Raw genomic sequence first — 16,096 nt, forward strand, 5'->3', positions numbered from 1 at the left:
CCCCCCCCCGCGTCTTCGTCAACCGGACGACAACTGAATTTCCGAATCGCGATCCCACGATGGATGGAACGAAAACTGGACAATCGAGAGTTTTAGCGCACATGCGCCACAATACGAGTTTACAATACTTTGTAACGAGTCGACAATGCCGACTTTGTTCTTCGTTATTCCCTGTCTTTGACGAAACAGAGAGCGTCTAGATGAAACTTCTAAGACGAGATCGAATACATGAACTCGACATTTCTTTTATATCTACAGTCTTTTTATCTTGAAAACACAATCTGCGATTTCGCAGATTTTTTTTTTTTTAAACTTTTCTGATCGCGAGCGAACATTCTTGTACATTCTTGAGATTTCACGAATTTACAAACTAGTTAAATTGATTAATGAAATTAATTAAATTAGTTAAATTATTTAGTTACATTAAACTAGTTAAAAATTAGTTTACGCACTAATTTTTAAATTTACAATTAAAATACAAATAGCAGCCAGTTATTTGGTCCCCTACCAACGGGGCCTTTCAGCTTTTCTTTCCAAGTCGAAATTGTCAATTGCAAAATTATCTGTATCGTTTTATTTTCTATACCCCAGTGAAACTCATTACAAAAAAAAAAAGACTACAGACATTCCTAGCACAAGCCTATTTATTTTTCGCATGAACTAAAAACGAAAAATCAAAGTAATATAGCGTTTTCTCTCCGTTAAACAATAAATAATGATATTAAACGTACACAAAAATACGAAGGAAATTCAACAAAATATAAATGCGACGCAGTACCAATGAAAAGGTCCAGGTTTGTTAAACGATAAATAATAATAGCAAACATCGTACTGATCGTTCAACATAAAAAAAAAAAACACACTGGCGAACGATCGATGGCCAGGTTGCACGTATCCAGGATAAAAAGAAAAAAACGCGAAGACGAAATGAATTTCACTGAGCCTTTAGGCACGGGAGGAAAATGAAGAAAAGTACGAGACGAAAATAACGAGCGCAAGGGCAAAGTGGAGAAAGGGCGAGAAGGAGAAAGAAAGAAAGAAGGAAGGAAGGAAGGAAGGAAGGAAGGAAGGAAGGAAGGAAGGAAGGAAGCACGGCCACGAGTTGTTGGCAATTTTTCAAGGAATCAGTGCGCCGTCTGACCGGAATGAACGCCTGCCTCTAACCTCCTTTCTTCCCTACCTACTTGAACCGCTTCGTCTTTTTTCTTTCCTTTTTTTTTCTTTTCCTCCCCTCTGGAAAGAGAAGGGAACGACGAACTGGTAGAAGAAGAAGAACCCCGGAATCGCGATCTCGCTCGAATTCTCACTGAAGAATTCCAGCAACCGAGCTTTCGGATCGGCCCGGAGGAACGAACGTATCTCCCACGAAACCGGAAACGAGAAGCCCGTTTTTTAGGATCGAAATGCGAGAAGAAATTCGATGGATCTTGCGAGATAGGTAAGGAGGAACCAAGGGGGAGGGCAGCTTCGGCGGCTAGATTGAACGAGCCAGATATTCGACGGTTTCCGCGTTGTCCCCGGACGACACGAGACGATTCACCGACGGAAGAATTCCTTCGTAATCGGGTGTCGTCGATACCATCTCGCTCGTCTAGACGCTACGAGTGACTGTAACATCGCTACAGAAAGAACAGCGTGAGATCTAAGTGGTCCAAGCTCTGGCCGGAGATTGGAAAGGAAAAGAAAGGGGACGTGGCGTGATCTTGGGGTTATGGTCGCTGGATGCGCGACAAAAGATGGCAGATCTACGTTTTCGTCGCATTTCTTCATGCACGCTGTATTAGATGAAAGATTAAAGGCACCCGTTCATCACGTGTAAGTTATACATTGTACGTGTGTGGCAAATGAATATAATTTTTAATGCACGGATATTTTTATCTTGCACTTGTATTGAAATGTAACACGAGTCCATAATTACTGAATGAAGTTTCACGTTTCGTGTCGAGAAATCGGAAACGAAGATATCTTCATTTCGACGAAAGTCGCGCGATGCAATATAAACCGGTGAACGTCTGGACTATATAGAATTATTCATCTATGAATACATTAACGTTTATTCAACAGTCGTAACCAATATCTCGGTCATTGACTGAAACCAGCATGATCGAACAATTCTTGAATGACAACCGAAAAGAAGTCATCCTATACTGACCGTTGCATAAAATTGCGAAAATTTAACGTCACATAAACATAAAAAATATATACAAATAACTATACTATAAACTTAGAATATGATATCGTGCACATGGTGCATCAACCATGGTTACTATACTGGATAAAACAGATGACGTACATGCATACGTGTAATTTAACGTCACATAAAAATAAAAAAATATACAAATAACCACGCTATAAACTTACAATACGACAGTACGACATAATCCACATGGTTACTATGATGAAAAGATGGCTCGATATAACCCGGATGACGTATACACGTGTCATGACACGAGTTTTAACAAAAATCGTGGTGAAACTTGCTATATCATTTACTAGACGAATTTAATTGCCGTTAACTCTACCATAATTGGAAAAACGTCGTCTATCGTCGAAACGTGTTAAATAAAACGTACCTACGCTCACTGCACGAACGAGTCGATATCGGTCGATCTTTGGACGGAACGGAGGGGGGGGGGATGAGGAGCACGAGATTTATCCGTTTTCCATTTTCTAGCCGCGGTTCCATCGGCTAACCTTGAAAGGATGCGTGTACGGAATATCACGAGAGAGCGTGTACGAAAGGACGGTTAACACCTACTTTATGTAACGGCGACGTGCGAGACAATGCCGTTGGCCCATTGTGCCCGAGGATGGTTGTATGTACCACGTGCTACGAGTAATTCCACCCTTATACCGGATTCCGAATATTCTCAAAATGAAGCTCCGGGCTTTTGGGCTCCGTTCCAACTGTCTCTTCCTGCGGCTAGACCCGTTGCATAAAACCGCGGCAGCACACTTGCCCGGCTCGGCTCTTGTCAGGTTCAAACGGAAAGTTTCAGCGCATCGCCGGGTACTGACCTCCTCCACCCTCCACCTCGTCTTCCTCCAGCTTCCGGATAATATCGATACCATTCCCGAACGGATCATTTCTGCTTAACCGTAACCCACATTCGCGAACGGATCGGACAAAAAAAGCGTCTCGGTTAATTTCGTCGCTGTTAAATTCGTCATTCGGATTTACGAAGTCTCCTTCGTTTCGTATGAAATTTTTATCTCGTCAGGAGCTCTCACATTTATGTAAAACGTGTCAGTTCCTTCGAGAGTAATCGCGATATTCTATGATAAGAGTGAAAGAACGTCGAAGAGAAAGAATTTTAACATTTTAAAATGATTGTTTAAGAATGGCTAATAATGACAATTTTAAAGAGATCTTTGTCGCACTCGAGAAAGTAAAGTTTAACGGGACTAACCACGATGAAGATAAACAATCGGATCTAAGTAAATCAGACAACCGGAAAGATGGGAGTTAATCGCATTGTTCTACATAATTCGGATTTCAACGGGAATTGAGACTTGCTGAGAAGATTAAATAAAACCTGGTTTTTGATTGCGGACAATCTGGAACAATCTGTCAAGTACACTTGAATTGAGCTAATTTCAGACTGAGCCGAACTGAATAATCGAACAGGAAGTAGGTGTAAAAATGAACGTGAAATGAAATTTTCCCGGAGATGATGCTGTAAATAAATTTGGGCTCTATAACAACTTCGTTAATCAGTCGTTCCGTTTGTAATCTAGAATTAACCCTAATTTAATATGGAGAATTCTAATGTCGAAAACTTCATCTATCCGAGCGAAATTCTATCCTCGTTTGAATAAATCCTTGCCAGTTAAATCTGATTATTTAAACAGGAGCTTCTATTGCAGAGCGCGAGCGAAAAATCACAGATAATGAAAAGAATATTTCTCTAATTTTAAGTGAATTTTAATTATATGATTAATTGCCCATCGACAGATTCGTATCGGAGTTCTACTTTACGTAGACAAAAAATTTATTTTACTTACTATAAATACCATAATAAATGCCACACTTGTATTCTTGGCTATCACGTGCATTCTGTGTGCATTTGCACTTTCAGATTCCCCATAAATGCTAAAAAATTCGTAATCTAGTCGCACGAAAAAAAATTATTCTATATTTTCATTTTAACGCTCACCATGAAAATCGGAAATATTCCACGTATGTATGTCTTTTCGAAAAATCCCTCGAATCTCTAAAAATGCGTCCAAAAAGTTTGCCAAATTCCTACAAAAAATCCAGTTCCAGTGTTAAAAGTTTGTAACAGAAGAAACGAAAATTTAATAAAGAAACGCAAACGTTTGTTTATATATACATATATTTTACGAATCTCTAAAAATGTATCTAATCTCTGCGAAAAATCACAATCGATCATTCTTATATTCTGATCTAGACCTGGCGTCGTTCAAAGTCTCGTAAAAGCGACGTGAAAATGTAAATTTGTTACGTTCGCGTAGCGAGTCGTTTGATACTCCTCTGGCGAGGAGAGAAGAGCAACCGAGACTTGGAGAAAAGGGTTAAACAAGTTAGCCGTCGATGGGATACACCCACGTACGCGGGAGAATGGATTTAACGGTGAAAGTTGGATCCCGGTCCTCGTTTGCCTATGAAGAGAAATCTGATTAGAAGAAGGAAAACGTTAGGCGTAGGTGATCCAGGGCGAGGGATCAAAGGACCACAGAGCTCCGTTTTCGTGGGAACCGTAGGTACAGGAAAATCGAATTAATAACGGCGAACCAGAGGAGTCTGGCGACGCGATCCTTAAGGCGTTCTAATTAACGCTCGCGCGTTTACGAACTCATTATGCATGCTGTCTAGAGCATGCGAAACGAGGTACGCCGGTCGGTCGATCGAGACGCGTCGTTATCCGAGTTTTGCCCATCAGCTAGCCAATCTCCGGCTACGGGGCGCAATCTCGAAATTGGCCTCTTCCCAATCTGTCTGTTTTTCCAGCAGCTGGAAGAGGAACGCGCAACTGCCTGCCAGAGGTCTGGTGGTTTCGGACGTGTATTAAGACACGCATGAACAACTAGCTATTAACGCTGCAACAACCGCAACACACCCGGCCTTTGACACGTATCAAAGCGTTCTACACATAAATTATTATAACTCAAGCGATGATAATTCAAATAAATTCAAATTATCAAATCGTATAATAATTCAAGTAATCTGTGTCTTTTAAGCGACTCTTGGAGAAAGGAAATTCTGGATTTGGTTGTATATAAGTTTGTGCCGTCGTTAGCCACTGAATACACAAAATAGCCAAGAACAGTAGTTGAAGCAAAAATTTTCACATTATTCCGGCGTTATCAACGATTCGTGACATTACACGATCGAGATATTTATAGTTAGTTTAAACTACCAGTTTAATTTGGCTCCGATTAAAGTCGAGAGCTCTTTGTTTTCGACCTGTGACATAATTTAGCGATAAGGCGAGATTTGTTCTCGAAATCGACGATCGATTGATGATCGAGCTAGTAACGACTGCGGAAAGAAATTTTTGAAAGTTATTGACTTATTAAATATCTACGTGCTACTACTTAAATTTATTACTTTAATCTATTATTAATACTCTCGAGATCTTCAATGAGAAGATCATCTTGTACGAGTACAAGAATATAATGTTATGCCGGTATTTTTGTATTACAGTTTCATCTTTATGAGAGTTGCCGATATTTATTTCGATTTTCAATAATACATACTTACATCGGTTTCAATATATGTAGATTTGTTGGCGTAATACCGACATCAATATCATACCAGTTTTAAGTCCCTGCTGCTATCGCGAGACTGGAGCAAAGATAATAACGTAATAACAAATGCAATCGAACGGTGTAGGATAATTGCAATGAAAAAAATTGCATTGCTTCGTTCTACATCGATTTTTTTATAGTTACTGAAATGCTGAATAGGATAATTGTCGTTCCAACGTTGGATTCGCTTGGATACTCTTGATCGGAATTTAACGGAATTTAATAATGGAATAGTATTATATAAAATATAGCATTAAAAAAATTGAACAATATTAACTTATGTACGTCGAAAAATTATTATTTTATTGTAACTTTAATTATATAAAATTTTTAACTTCAATTTTATAAAATCAATGCACAAAAAACAAAGACAGTCTAAACATGAGAATATCGCCTCTGTCTTTCTTCATCTTTCATACGACAAAATTTCAAGAATTAAAGCTAAAGCTATCTCTTGAACTAAAAGTTTCTCGAAATTTAACTCGAGTTATAAAAGATGTCTTTTTCTATGAACAATGTCGAGCTGAGTTGAAAATTTAAAAAACTGATCTTGAAATCTCCAAAGCTCCTCTATTCACAAAAAGATCATTACTGCCATATTATGGTTTTCTCTCTCTATATATATATATAATTTCTATTAACAAAATATATTTATATCTCCAAGATCAACAGAGATATACAAAATGATTATCCCACCCTGTATAACGATATCGATCAGACATAGATGCCGATTTTCTACCGATTGGAATTTATCACTGATTACGTTTCAGTGCAGCTTTGAACTCGAGTGTACAAAATTTTATCCTGTGCTGAATAACTTTTGTTAACAAAATTTTTTCATATCTCCATGATGATTAGCTCACTCTGTATAACGATATCGATCAGATACAGATGTCAAAGATCGGAATTTACAGCTTTGAACGTGGGTGTACAAAATTTCGTCCTGGTCGTAATTGTAACGAGTCGCAAAGAGACCGAGACTCGTGATTGCGCTCTCTTTTTTCTCCTTGTTTTCCTTTTTTTTTTTCGCTTAGAGCGACGTGATGCAATATAAACTAGCTTAGGACAGTACGCACAAGAAATAGCGAAACGAAAGGAAACGCGGGGGTGGGTAGGTGGCTGGGGTGGTGCACGATAGCCAGGCTACTACTAACGTTCGTTGGAATTGGCTGGCTGACGATAAAAGACAAACGAAAGCTCTCGAACTGGCTGGGCTACACGGAACGACGCGACGGTACCTAGTCGTTCGGGGTTCGGTCTCCCCCGGCGCGGTGGAATGACAAGGGAAAACACGAGAGAAAACGTCGGAAGGTCCGCGGGAGTCCCAGCTGGAGAGAAAACGAGTAGGAAGCGAACGTATGTAGCAGCCAGGGACTCGGATAGAAACGTCAGAGTTTGCAGATGCTTTCTCAAAGCGGAACGGCACGTAATATGCGACTTCGACGAGACGGTTATCGATGTATCGATCCGAGAATCGGCAACGGTCGTTGACTTTTACCCCTAGTTTCACTACCATCGCGTCACGATAAATGAAATAATCTTCAACGACGGTTTATAATGAATTGACGACCGGTTTCTTTCATAGAGAAGAGCACCAAATCAATTAAAATACTAATTAACATTTGTCGAGTATATTTCAAATATATTTGAACGAAGTATAAACTACATCTTATATGTCATAAATTACCTTGATTGAAACGGTTGTTAGATAATTGAAAATTCGTGTTGATTCGATCGAAATTTTTGAAGAACAATCTCTTACCGAACGATTATTCGCTGTTGTTTATTTCAGAAGCAAGCTAGTTTAAGTGTACAGTGAGACTTGGTGCATATGAACTTCATTCGTTTATTCGAATGAAATTTTAGATTCTGCTAGATTAAATAAACCCTTGCCAGTTGAATTCACTTATCTGAACGTGAGCTTCCGTTGCACTCCAATTACATCAAGTAGTAAACTTTAACTTCACCTCCAAGTTTCTGTCGTCTTTCGTATCGCGATAAACGAAAGAATTCCTAATGGCAGTTTATAAATTAACGACCGTTCTTTCCCAAACAAGAAAACTGCAAGTTACGGTAATAATGCAACAAGACACTAATAGGCGAGACCGCACAAGACTTTGCATATTTGTGTATTTTGTATATTTAAAGGAGAAAAATTCACACTTTGTTCGCCTCGTATTACGATCTTATCATAATTACGCGAATGTATAATTTAATATATGTCGATTTAATTTATGTCGTAAGTGTATAATTTAGCGAAAGGAAAATAACGAGTCGAGCGATAAGAAGAGAAGCCTAGCATTAAGCTTGCAAAATTTATAAATAGAAGTCGTTGTATTATATACAAAATGTACGCCACCTAACCTAATCACCTTAAATTATTTTGCACTTGATTCTGAATAATAGCGTCCAGCTTTCATTCAACATCACCTTCAGCTATTCACATATTTCTTAATTTACAATCATTTTCTCAGTAGTATTTTTGATAACGTTGTAAATCGGCAACGTCACTGCACCCCATTTTTTAAATCTGTGCATAAATAATAAAATAATTTAATGTGATCGTCACTTGTGCATTCCCTTCTTTTAAATATTCGAAAAATACTCGCAAATATGAAAAGTGCCTCATAATACACACATGAACGCGCGGATGAATATAACAAAAAAAAAAGCTCGCTGGTATCGCTCATAAATTTTTCTAGTCCCCTTAACGAAGTATAACGTTTAACGAGTCTTGACTGGCTAGTAAATCGAAGGTAAACCCCCGGCCTTAACCGAGGCTTAACCTATGCTAAACGAGATAAAGCTCCTTAGCCGGACTCTGAAACAGCCCGTTGGGTCAGCGGGAGCAGAGTTGCATAGATTACAATGCGACTCGATCGCAGTCGACATTACACATTCTCAATCCCTCGGACTCAGTCCAGCTTATCGATCGTCCTCAAAGATCTTCCGTCCGATTAACCCCCTTTCATATTAAACTCCACTTTAGGACTCCCCTTGGTTTCGGTTTTTAAGAAGATCGCCGAAGATCGTCATCGACGAATCGGCAGGGCGCGCCGCCGATCCGATCGATCGTTCGATAATTAAGTGCTCGTCCGTCGATGATGCGAAACCTATCCTGACGATCAGTTCAGAAAATCGAAAGAGAGAGAGAGAGAAAATCTCCTCTCGCGAGCCGAGATTATAAAACAATTGAACAAAGCCAAAGAAGGAGCGACGAGGTTGGAAAGAAAGGAAAAAAGAGAGAAAGAAAGGGGAACAAGCTCGTGGCGAGGCGGAAAAGAAGAACCTTGGAACGGAAGGAGAAAGAAATCTTGATCTGTTCTGACGGTCTGCGGCACCTTCCCCGAGATTCAAATGGCCTCGTTTCGAATCGATTTCGAATTATCTTCGGCGAACGGATTCCCTCCGTTTGGTAGTGGGGGATGAAAGAAAAGAGAGACTACTCCTCCCTCCAGGGTGTAAGAAAGAACCGAAGAAGACGAGAGGGGAAGCAGAGAGAGAGAGAGAGAGGGGAAAAACGAAGACGAGCAGCATACGACGATAGGGAATTTAAGCGAGGGAGAAGAGGACTCGGGCGAAAGACAAAGAACGAGATCGAAGGACCGTCTCTCGTCCGATTAAACAGGCGCGGGTGCATTTGGCACGGTCCTCGGCTAGTAAGCCGTGTCCCGGTTTTACCTACTTGTTGGTTCTAACCCCTGCCTGTTCCACTGGCGCGTTCGACGATTGCGAAACCCCGTTCCCCGATCCGTTCGCGATCGTCCTTTCACCGTCAAGGCTAATTGAAACGCGATCCACCGAAACGAGCCCGAAACATCCCGGAGGAAGTTCTAGGCGTGTCGATTCTCGTCGATTTGGTTAACTCTGCTGCGCCCCTTGGATCATTTTTGACTCGGTTAAAAATATTTTATTTTTCTTTTTTCTACGAGATGATAGAACATTTCCTGTTTGAGGAAGAATCTATCGATTGAGGAAGAACCTATCGATGTGCATAATTTATCGTTTGAAAACTTTCTTGTTTCATTTGGAAAATGAGAGGAAGAGGAGAAAAAGAGAAATTTAAGAAGAAATATCGTTTGTTTAAAGGAAATAAATAAATAACAGAGGTTTTGTCGATGTGCGTGCGTGTCTTCTCGTCTTGTAAGTTTCGTCAATTTCCGTTTCGTCGACTACAATGAAAGTGAGATTAAAGTATTATGAAAAGTCAATCAAGAAATTGTAAAAATAATCGAATACGGCTATAATCACGTATCTCTTTAGAACGATAATGCAAAGACGAATATAACGGCACTAGACTGAATTATATAAAACATTTAATTTAACTAAACCTAAACTATTTTTATATTTGGATAAATATCCACAATTTAGTATAGTAATAAAAGTTTTTGCAATATTCGTAGAACGCAATAATTGGAAAAGAAAAATCAACTAACAGAAGAGTGAAAATATCAATCCGAGACTTCACTTTCGACAATATTAAATGTAGAGTGCTGAAACTTTAATTAAAAATCCACGTTATAATTACAATACTGTAGTTTTATATAAAAAGTTTATTTCATTCGAAAAATGAAATACTCCGAAATTTTGAGCGACAGTATATTCATTTGATGGTCGACGAGTTCAGTCGACGATCGTTTATCGAAGATATTAAATCTATTACTTGAAACAAAGACAGTCATTCGAAATGATTCGGGAAGGGGAATACGGCCAACACACGACGACGAAACCGAGTTGGCTTGCAACTTGCAGACAGCTCTGCAATAACAGAGTGCTACGTTTGCTTCGTTCTTCATTTTGTTCCGCGCCGGGCAAACAACAACGAAATAGGATATAACGAAACTCAGTCGCAAACTGGCCTAATTAAACCAGGCGTCGTGTAGTTTGAAAAGACGCTCGCTCCGCTACAAGGTGCAGATAAGTAGTACACACGTAGTACATGCGTGAGTGGTCGAGCATGTCTGACTATAGTCTGCCCTCTTTCCCTTAGATACGTACATGTTCGAACAACTAGCTCCAACGAAACAAACTTGGAAACACTTTACTAGAAATAAAAACAAAAAAAAAAACAAAAAAATAACAATTCTCATTACTCGTAATAAATTATATAATACATTTTTGTATGTATCACATTTTCACGCGCGTCATTTCCGAAAAAGATACTTGGACATGTGACATTGCATCGATATTTCGAATAATAAGATTTTAATCGAGTAATCAGACAATTAATTTTGATACAAACTAATAAATCAATTAAATAGAATTGATTCCTTTTTTGCTACTAGAATATTTATATTTATTCTCGTTATATATTAATAATCACTCGAGATGAATATCTGTGTATATCTGTCTACTGTCTAAAATGTGGATTAAATCTCTACTCAAGACGTACATGTATGTACGTCCACTACTTATGTTTGTTGTAAACTGTTAACGTGGAATATCTTACAAGCTATCCTATTTATACTAATAACGTCGAAATGGTTTTACGTGCCGACCAAAGTCCAACATACACGACTCCTGTGGACGCGGGATCGAGATCAACCGAACTCAGAAACTACCAAACAGCACTTGCTCCCTTGGTGGAGGCTGGACCTCTCCGATCCCAACCATCCTACCATTCGTCGAATAAAAACTCTTGCCACTATCCCTCAGAGTTCAACCCCAATTGAACCCCCCCCCCCCCTCGGATCACACGCGTCAATTCCCTTGGTACCAAAGATCAAGGCCGTACTGGTGCTATCTGTCGCAGACAAGTCTGCTTCCCAATGAAGTTGTTGCACACTTCGACCTGGGTAGGATCAACTCGGGTACGTGGGGTCGTCACTCCCCAAAGGCCTGTGGCCCCCCTGCGAGAACAAACATATCGTACAATGAAGAAAAAGTTGAAAATCACTGTCGATCGTAGAGAAGCAGAAGCATGTTTCGTCCAGTCGACAGAATCTCTGTCGAGACACCGACGCATAGAGAAAATTGCACCTTTATCTCGTTCCCAGCACGACGTCGACGAGGCGTCAGGTCGAACGTCTTTTTTTTTCTTCTCCTTTTTCTTCTTCTTCTTCTTCGTCATTCTGCTCGCCGCTCGTCATGTTAATTTTCTCGCCGGGAGAAGGTAAAAATCCCTGAATCAAATGCATTCGTTTTGTCTCCTCGTTAGCCGGAACAAAAGAGGAAACCGGTACAAAAGATAACGAAACTAGCGCTCTTTTCATCCGGTTTGATTAAACAACTAAGTGCACCGCCTGTATCATTCTTAGCTACCCTCGACGGTTGATAAGCCGTCAGGCTGCGGACTTCCGTCCTCTTTCGTCGTCGCTTTCGTTGTCAATCCCCACAAAGGAATACAAAGTCAAAGGATTTCAGGGGTGCTAAAGAATACTGCGTTATTATTCGTCCACCGGTGTATATCGAGCGACACGGCAGCTCGCGTAGATTAACAACAGGAAATGTTGCTTATTTCTTTCCTTTTTTTTTTATTCTTTCTCATCTCTTGGTTTCTTTCCTGGTTGCAGCAACGGTCGAGACGTATAAATTTGTAACAAACACAAGGGCCGGTGTGCAACGTCCCCGATCGTAAAAGTTATCGGGGCACGTTTCCATCCTCGACTCTCTTTCGTCCGAATAACGTGCTCGCAATGGTAAAAGATTTATCCGGTTTACACCTTCGGCGTCTTTCTCAATAACCCGAACTTCGTAACAAGGGAAACATTGAAATCTCTTTGGTTCATTAAAGCTTCTCTTTCGGACATTGTGAATTTACAAGCTGTTGGATTTTTGTTCTACTTAGGGTGCAATTAAAGCACGCCTCAGTTATTTTGTTCATCGATTTGAGATGGATGCAGAATTGTCCTCGAAGATTTGTACGAATCCGACGAGAGAACACAAACTCAACGTAGTTTGAATAATATCTTAAATTAGTATTGATGTTCGTAATAAAATACGTTAACATTAATGATGTTTTACGCTTCTTTCCACAAAATGAATTTAATTGGTGCCAAAGGGATACAAGTGTGACAATTTTATATATATATATATTTTATAATTTTATATATATTTCTCAATAACTTATAAATCAAAAGATGAACTTGGTTGGAAATTTGTGTCTGTGCTCTTTACTCTATTGCACCTCATGCATCGAGTATAACTTTCATGGGGACTACGTAAAACTTTTTTGACGCATCTGAATTTCGAAGCGTCACTTGCATCCCTTGATTCTACAATAGGTATGTCAATTATATTATTTATATTCTTTATTGAACTATTTATTTCTATTTATTTTCTTATTGAACCTCGCATATTTAATGAAATAGTCCCTCGCCAATCGTTTCAGTCTGCCCTTGAAGAACGTAATCGCTTCTAAAAATTCGCAGACGATTCGCGTCGAGTGGAAAAAGGTGCTGATAGATGATAACACGACCGACAATGCAATCGCGAGGAAGACTTGCACGATGGTGCGGTTCGGTGCATGTTTATCTCTAATTTATCGCTACGGGGGCGAACCACGTAACGAGAAACGAGATCGCGATTCGAAATCTGGCGTTAGTCCGAGCACGAACGGGAAAAGAAATGGATCGAAAGTCGAGCTGCCAAGCCGATGCAGACAGATGCCTATTCACTGTAAGAAGTGTTCTCCTTTCTGAAAGAACAGAACAAAAAGGAAAGAAAAACTAAAAAACAGAAAGAAAACGAACAAAAGAAATAGAAACAATAGGAGGGCCATTTTCTTTCGTTTGTTGAAATAAACGAACGTCGCGACGTCGCGTAATCCCTATCGATCGCGCACGTACATACAAACATACAAGACGTACACCAACACACAGTTTCAAACACGCGTCCCCAACGCGAGTCAGAGCTGCTTTCTATTTAAAACGAAATTTCTTGTTTCCAGAACCAGATACTGGCGCACAACACGTCGGCCAGGATAATCTGGTCGAATCAGAGCCTGGTGCTTCAGAGCGTGACTAGGAGCAGCGCCGGCAAGTATGTGTGCGCCGCAACGAATGACCTGAACGAAACACGGAGCGAGCCTCTTCATTTTCGCGTCAAGTGTGAGTATCTCCGCGGCTCGTCACGAGATAAGAGAGATGGAGAGAGAGAGAGAGAGAGAGAGAGAGAGAGAGAGAGAGAGATCCGCCTCGAAGCGTACTTTATTTTAATCGAGCGGACTTAATCGAGGATATTCCATGGCACTCTGGTAACGAAGCCGCTATTCAGAGACAAGCACGAACACCGCGTTCTCGCGCGGATATGATTCACTTGTATTCGCTTTTCGTCTGTTTACCCCGAAAACAGCCAGCCCCGAATTCCTCCCATCCCGTCTGCCTCCCTCCCTTACTCTTGCGCTGAATATTTCAATCGTACTTAGTTCCAGCTACATTTTTGATATCCAATTCCCAGGTTTACGCCAAGTAAACTGCCAACCGCAGCGCGACCTCGAGCGACGGCACACTTTCCATTTATCCCCGGGTCCGCGACGTACAGATTGAACATGTCGCGATGGATTTAAAGGACGCGATGGAGTCGCGTTCTTCTTTTTTTTCTTTCTCTCTCTCTCCCTCTCGCGCTAACGCGTTTTCTCGATCGGTTGTGATCGAACGAGCTAACTCGTTCAACTACCATGGGTGATTATAGTCGAGAAAAGAGAATTACGAACACGTTTCGTCGTTCAAAAAAGCGAGATTTACTTTACAGAATATATCTGGATGCTAGATCAGTTAAGAAAACATCTTCGTACATAGGAGACGTGTTCACAATTTTAACCACTTGCCCTGGCAACTGATTGCGGACCATAACGAGCGACCAAACCGTATACAGTAATTCGTCGCTCTCTTTTTGAACTCGTCGGTATGATATCACTGGGTAGAAATTATTGAGAAGTACTAAATTTATTATTTGTTCTGTCTAGTTTATTCTACTTGAATATACTTTAAAACTGAGAAAATATTACAATTTTGGGACAAAATATTGTCGACGTGCGTGTCCAGCGCAAGAGATTAAAAACAGTTTCAAAAATTTGAGTTGCAGGATTGTAATTTTGACTGATTACAAACAAATATTTCCAAAGTATCGTGGTATCAGCGATTTAATCTACTAATGGTTTCCTAATTTGGATCGCAAATATCTTGAACTGAATCTACCTCGCGAGTAAACGAACAATATCGTCGAAATTATAAACTCGAGGACCGATATTTCCTGGTTTCGACTGTTTTATACCCACGAGAAAGTACCGTGAATCATCGGGGATCGAAAATAGCGTTTAAAATATTTCTTCTCCAAACTTCGCCCCCAACTCCGATCGTGCGCCAAGGCGTCGAAGGCGATCGTTCGCTCGACACCTGTGCACCGGATCGGAAACGATCAACGGTGGTCCACGGTACCGATACACACGCGTGACATATCGCCGCACGCCTGACCTATCGACGTCGATATGACATGGATGTTGGCCAGACGTGTCGCGTTCACGTGGTACATACCACGTTAACCAAACGGCGGCAACTTAAATCGTGACTGGCTTGTTTCGTGATACTACCAGGATATATGCTCGCGCGGTATTCCAAGTGATTCGCGCGAAATGCCATTTATCCGATACTTTCAGCCACTCGAGTCGCAGTTAAAATCGGCAAGAAATCGTAAAAGCACAGGTTCCGGCGATCGACAAACCCGCATCGAGTATGGATGCGCCAAAACACGGTGTGCCCGATATTTAACCGCGAGAATCGAAGTCAACCTCGTATTTGAATTTAGTTCAGCCCGGGTTATTACATCATCGGCCCGTTCCTGCGAGTGACATTCGCTTTAGGCCATTCACGGGTAACTCGCGGCGAGTTCCTTCGCGGCCGATTTAAGTCAACTTCGATCGAAATTTCCGCGCGTTAATCGGCCAAACGTCGTACACGCCGCGTATGTAGATTTGGTGATTTCGATCAATAAGACCGTAACGCTCGAACGAATTTCAAATCATCTCGGCTTACACCGAGACTGGAGAAGTTGAAGTATTTTCGGAATTGTTGATTGTTAATTGGCGAAAGATTGTTCGAGGGTGACTTGTTTCATTCGGAGGAGGGTGTGATTCGAATGTAGTTGGTTTATTCGTAGGAGTCGCGATTTAAAGAAACTTGAGCTTACGCGTCAATTGTCCAATATTCCACGCGCTTTGACTCGTATCTTTTAATTTAATTAATAAGGTAAAACGGCCAAAATAAAGTTTTTACTATTATTTTCACAGAAACAGCAAACTTATGTATGTAAGTATATTATATAAAATATGCATTCATACTGTTAAAAGAAAAGAAGAAAACACTGCTAAAAACTGACGATAACATTT

At 40.4% G+C, this 16,096-nt stretch overlaps 1 protein-coding gene across 1 annotated transcript in view; it reads left to right on the forward strand.

The window, feature by feature from the left end:
• The window catches only part of LOC122527486 (neural cell adhesion molecule 2-like), a 154,885-nt gene that overhangs the window by 102,384 nt on the left and 36,405 nt on the right, over positions 1-16,096 (forward strand). Inside the window, exon 9 of the mRNA XM_043651725.1 lies at positions 13,661-13,820. Within this exon, the coding sequence (XP_043507660.1) occupies positions 13,661-13,820 (160 nt within the window). The remainder of the gene's footprint in view (positions 1-13,660; positions 13,821-16,096) is intronic.

The sequence above is a fragment of the Frieseomelitta varia genome, unplaced genomic scaffold (assembly GCF_011392965.1).
Source record: "Frieseomelitta varia isolate USP_RPSP 00005682 unplaced genomic scaffold, Fvar_1.2 scaffold_221, whole genome shotgun sequence".
Taxonomy (NCBI): domain Eukaryota; kingdom Metazoa; phylum Arthropoda; class Insecta; order Hymenoptera; family Apidae; genus Frieseomelitta; species Frieseomelitta varia.